At 38.7% G+C, this 4,679-nt stretch overlaps 1 protein-coding gene across 1 annotated transcript in view; it reads left to right on the top strand.

Annotated features, from left to right (window-relative positions):
• GDPD4 (glycerophosphodiester phosphodiesterase domain containing 4) overlaps window positions 1-4,679 on the top strand; it is a 101,539-nt gene that overhangs the window by 87,876 nt on the left and 8,984 nt on the right. The window contains exons 14-15 of the mRNA XM_015600276.1: window positions 1,853-1,935; window positions 4,296-4,411. Coding sequence (XP_015455762.1) covers window positions 1,853-1,935; window positions 4,296-4,411 — 199 coding nt within the window. The remainder of the gene's footprint in view (window positions 1-1,852; window positions 1,936-4,295; window positions 4,412-4,679) is intronic.

Below are 4,679 nucleotides of genomic sequence, written 5' to 3'. Positions count from 1 at the left end.
TCTCCTCTCTTGATTCACTTATTTAAAGAGTGTTTTTCGCTTCTGCACAGCAAAAGAAACTGTCAACAAGGTAAAGAGACAGCCATCTCAATGGGAAAATATATTTGCAAGCAATGCCTCCGATAAGGGCCTAATTTCCAAAATATACAAAAAACTCATACGACTCAATAACAACAACAAAAAACAAATGATTCAGTCAAAAAATGGGCAGAGGACCTGATCAGATACTTCTCCCAAGAAGACATACAAATGGCTGTCAAATATTTGAAAAGATGCTCGACATCGCTAGCTATTAGGGAAATGTAAATCAAAACCACAACGAGATACCATCTCACACCTCTTAGAATAGCTGTCATCAACAGGACAAGTAATAACAAGTGTTGGAGAGGATGCGTAGAAAAAGGAACCCTCATACACTGCTGGTGGGACTGCAAATTGGTACAGCCACTATGGAAAACAGTATGGAGGTTCCTCAAAAAACTAAGAATTGATCCACTATATGATCCAGCAGCCCCTCTCTACTGGATATTTACCCCAAAGACTTGAAAAGATATATCTGAAAAGATATTTATACACCTATGTTTATAGCAGCATTATTCACAGTAGTCAGGACATGGAAGCAACCAAAGTGTCCTATGATAGATGATCGGATAAAGAAGATGTAGTACACATGTACAATGGAATATTACTTGGCTATAAGAAGAGATGAAATACTGCCATTTGTGACAACATGGATGGACCTCGAGATAATCATGCTAAGTGAAATAAGCCAGACAGAAAAAGTTGAAAAGCACATGATATCACTTACATGTGGGATATAAACCTAAAAGCAACAAATGAACAGGACAGACAGAGACTCATAGACATGGACAATGGGAGGAGAAGGGTGGTAGGTGGCATAAAAGGGGTCAAATATGTGGTGACAAATATATGGGCGGTGAACACACAGTGCAATATATATATATATGCCTTACTGTTGAAATATACGCTTAAAATTTACTGGATTTTGTTAACCAAGATTACCATGATAGATAGATAGATAGATAGAAAAATAGACCTAAAGTTGTTAAAACACTTCCTTAGCTCCTGTAAATGCTCATTGCTAGTTGTTGTTATTATCCTGATCATTAATATTAATATTAATGTCATTATTCAGTCCAAGGAAAGACCTTGGGATAAGGTGGTGAATGGTAAGGAAGAATAAAAAGTGCCAGCCCCAGGAGCATCCAGTAAAATTGGTGGGGGGGAACAGTGGAGGAGGAAAGGGATAATCAAACCAGAGAATTGTAAAATTCACACAAGAAGAACCAGGAGATGGAGCTCTGGGAAGTGGGTGCTTCAGGCAAAGAGTGTGGAGAAAGGGGCATGTTAGGTAAGGGAGAATAATAATTTCAACATACTTGACACATGATGAGAGGGAACGGAACCAGTATTACTTAAAACTGCCCAGGTAGAATTGAATGCACACCTAGGTCTGGGAAGTCATGCCATGAAAACACAGAGCAAGAAACTTGGGCTATAGTCCTGAGTCCAGAATAGACTTGCTACGTGACTTCTCAGGGATTCCTCCAGGCCTCTGTGTTGACGGTCACAGGAGATGAAAGGAATAAAGTGTTTTATTCCTTGTAGATCTCTCCCCTGCTCCTCACACACAGGTGGGTTGATTGTTACGTCAGCAGCAAGTATTCTCTGTATTTGAGATAACCACATAAATCAAAGTTCCTCCTCCTGATCTATCCTCTTCACTCCCCACTCCCAGCACTGGCCGTACAGCGAGGGACACTGCCCATATGATTTAAAATCCCTTCCTATTGTGAAGTTCTTTAACTGTAGTTTGTTTTCTGTTTTGTAGACACCAAGTCATTATATGTTTACGTGGTTTCTCCTGGATGGTGTTTCTGCAGTTTTCATCGTTTCCATATTTTATTTTCATTGGTAAGAATATATTTGTGATTCTAAATGAATTTTTCCCAGAATAAAATTATGAATGGTTCTTACAGAAAGCTAAAAACAAACAAACAAAAACAGTTAAACACTCTACCTGTAATCCTGAATGGCAAGTTCTCAGGAAGACAGGGTTAATATTCTGAACCTCTCATTTCTTCTCATGTTGCCTGTAGCTCTTCACACCCTTTCCACCTCCTCGGCATAAGACAATATTCTAAGGATGAAAACTCTCACTGAAGCTCAGTTAAAGCCTGTAACTGCAGATTCAGTGTGGATCAGTTGGGGGAGGACAGAGGTTAAACGCTGTCCAAAGCAAATGTCTCCATCTTCCTGCCTTCTACAAAACCAGACATGCAGGGTGCTGTGCAAAGAGCAGGTTCACAAACTGGGAAGGCTGGATTTCTGCCCTGGATTTGCCCCTTGCTCAGTGGATGACCCTGGGAAAATCACTGTGCTTTTCTAGGCCATAGTCTTTTTATCTGTCCAAGAAAATGACATTTAAGATTCCTTGCAGGCCAAATCCTACAGGGTTTTAAGGTTTAAGGCAAGAGAGAAAACATCCTGGAAGAATAATTTAAGCTAGAGGACGCCATGGTTGTGTAGACCTCACCATGCTCATCATTTCTTCTTTTGTGGGTTATCCGTTAAAGGGGGAAAGTACAAACGCTCTGCTTAAGTGAGAATATGACTGGATAATGTTTCTTTTTTGGCCACTGTCTTGGCTTATTGCCTTCTTCTGAAGTATTTGAGATTCATGGATAGTCTCCTTCCTTCCAGGTGGAAAGAAAACAAAGAAAATGTCTCAGAAAGCACCAGCAGTCACACAGGTAAAGTCAGAGGTCTAGCCCACTCCTACCCATTGCCTGCAGGTCACAGGGCCTGCTTTTCATGTTTGACAAGAACTGAAGGAGTGTGGGAAATTGGGGGTTTGGGACCAGGGAGAAATTGAGCTGTGTGGGCTGAGCACAGAGTCTGGATGACCCTTGACATCAGACTTTATTTTGGACCTCATTCTCTAGCAGTGAGACCCCTTCAAAGAAAATCAAATGTGGTGTTTTTGTGTTAATTTGTTCAAATATTCATTCATTACAAAGGCATTGAATATCCACTTTGGGCCAGGCACTCTGATAGGAACTGATGATGACTGAAAGCTGTCTGTGGAGGGTGGCCCCAGAGAGTGGAGAACTGGCCTACAGAGAGCAGTGAGGAAGCAGGGAAAAGTATAGCAATTGACACCACTGGGCCAGGAGCCTAGGTCCAGGATAGAGTGGCTTCCATACCATGCCGTTTTGATCACTGTCACTTTGTGGTATAATTTGAAGTCGAGCAGAGTGATGTCTCCAGCCTCATTCTTTTTTCTCAGGATGGCTTTAGCAATTCGGAGTCTTTCGTGCTTCCATACAAATCTGATGATTTTTTGTTCTATTTCTTTAAAAAGTGCCGATGGGATTTTGATGGGGATTTCATCAAATCTGTATAATGCTTTAGGTAATAAGGTCATTTTAACTATGTTGATTTTTCCAGTCCAAGAACATGGACTGTTTTTCCACTTCATTGTAGTTTTTTAAATTTCTTTAATAGAGTCTTATTAAAGACTCTATTATTCCTAGATATTTTATTGTTTAGGTTTATTCCTAGATATTTTATTCTTTTTGTTGCAATTGCAAAAGGGATCGTTTTTTCCATTTCTTTTTCTGACCATTCATTATTAGAGTATAGGAATGCTATGGATTTTTGAACATTGATTTTGTATCCTGAAACATCACTATATTTGTTTATTATTTCTAGTAGTGTTTAGTGGAGTCTTTAGAGTTTTCTATGTAGAGAATTATGTCATCCACAAATAGCGACAGTTTGTCTTCTTCATTTTCTACTCAGATGCCTTTTATTTCTTTCTCTTGCCTGATTACTCTTGCTAAGACTTCCAATATTATATTGAATAACAGTGGCGATAGTGGACAGCCTTATTCCTGATCTTAGAGGAAAGGTTTTTAGTTTTTTACTGTTAAGTATAATGTTAGCTGAGGATTTGTCATATGTGATTTTCATTATGTTTATTATGTACTTCTATGCCTATTTTATTAAGTGTTTTAATCATAAATGGATGCTGTATCTTGTCAAAGGCTTTTTCTACATCTATTGATATGATCATATGATTCTTATTCTTTATTTTGTTTATGTGGTGTATCAAAGAATATTTTTAAAATAATCTCCCTCAGTCCTGTTCATTGTTTACATAATCTTTTGCAAGAACCTATTTGGAAGGTGCACTTTTTTCCCCAGAGAATTGTGGATTTGGAAAAATCCGCAGACAAAAGTCTCATGTGCGGATGCCCTTGTATTCTTAGGTACAACTGTGAAGATGAGCGCTGTTACCTGGACCTGGCCAGGCTGAGAGGTGTACACTACATCACTTGGAGAAGGCAGAACAAAGTCTTTCCTCAAGATAAGGTAAAGTTCAATGGCAAAACTCACTTTGTTTTGCTTTTTAATTGTTTAAATTATCTAATTATTAATATGAAAATCTATGATCGAACTTTAATCCAGAGATGAGCTGTTCTCTGGAAGTGAGTTGTTGTATCTTATATTTGCAGATTAGGGGAAAAAGGTAATTAAGCACTCTATCTCTTTAATGTTAATAAGCCAACATCATGAAATTTGGGCCTAGAATGATCTATTAAATTATATATAGAAGGGATCAGCAAACTGTGGACCAGTGGACCAAATCTGGC

Source organism: Pteropus alecto, unplaced genomic scaffold (genome assembly GCF_000325575.1).
Source record: "Pteropus alecto unplaced genomic scaffold, ASM32557v1 scaffold7, whole genome shotgun sequence".
NCBI classification, from domain to species: Eukaryota; Metazoa; Chordata; class Mammalia; order Chiroptera; family Pteropodidae; genus Pteropus; species Pteropus alecto.
Note: the sequence above shows the minus strand (reverse complement) of the source record. Positions and strands in the feature narration are given on the sequence as shown.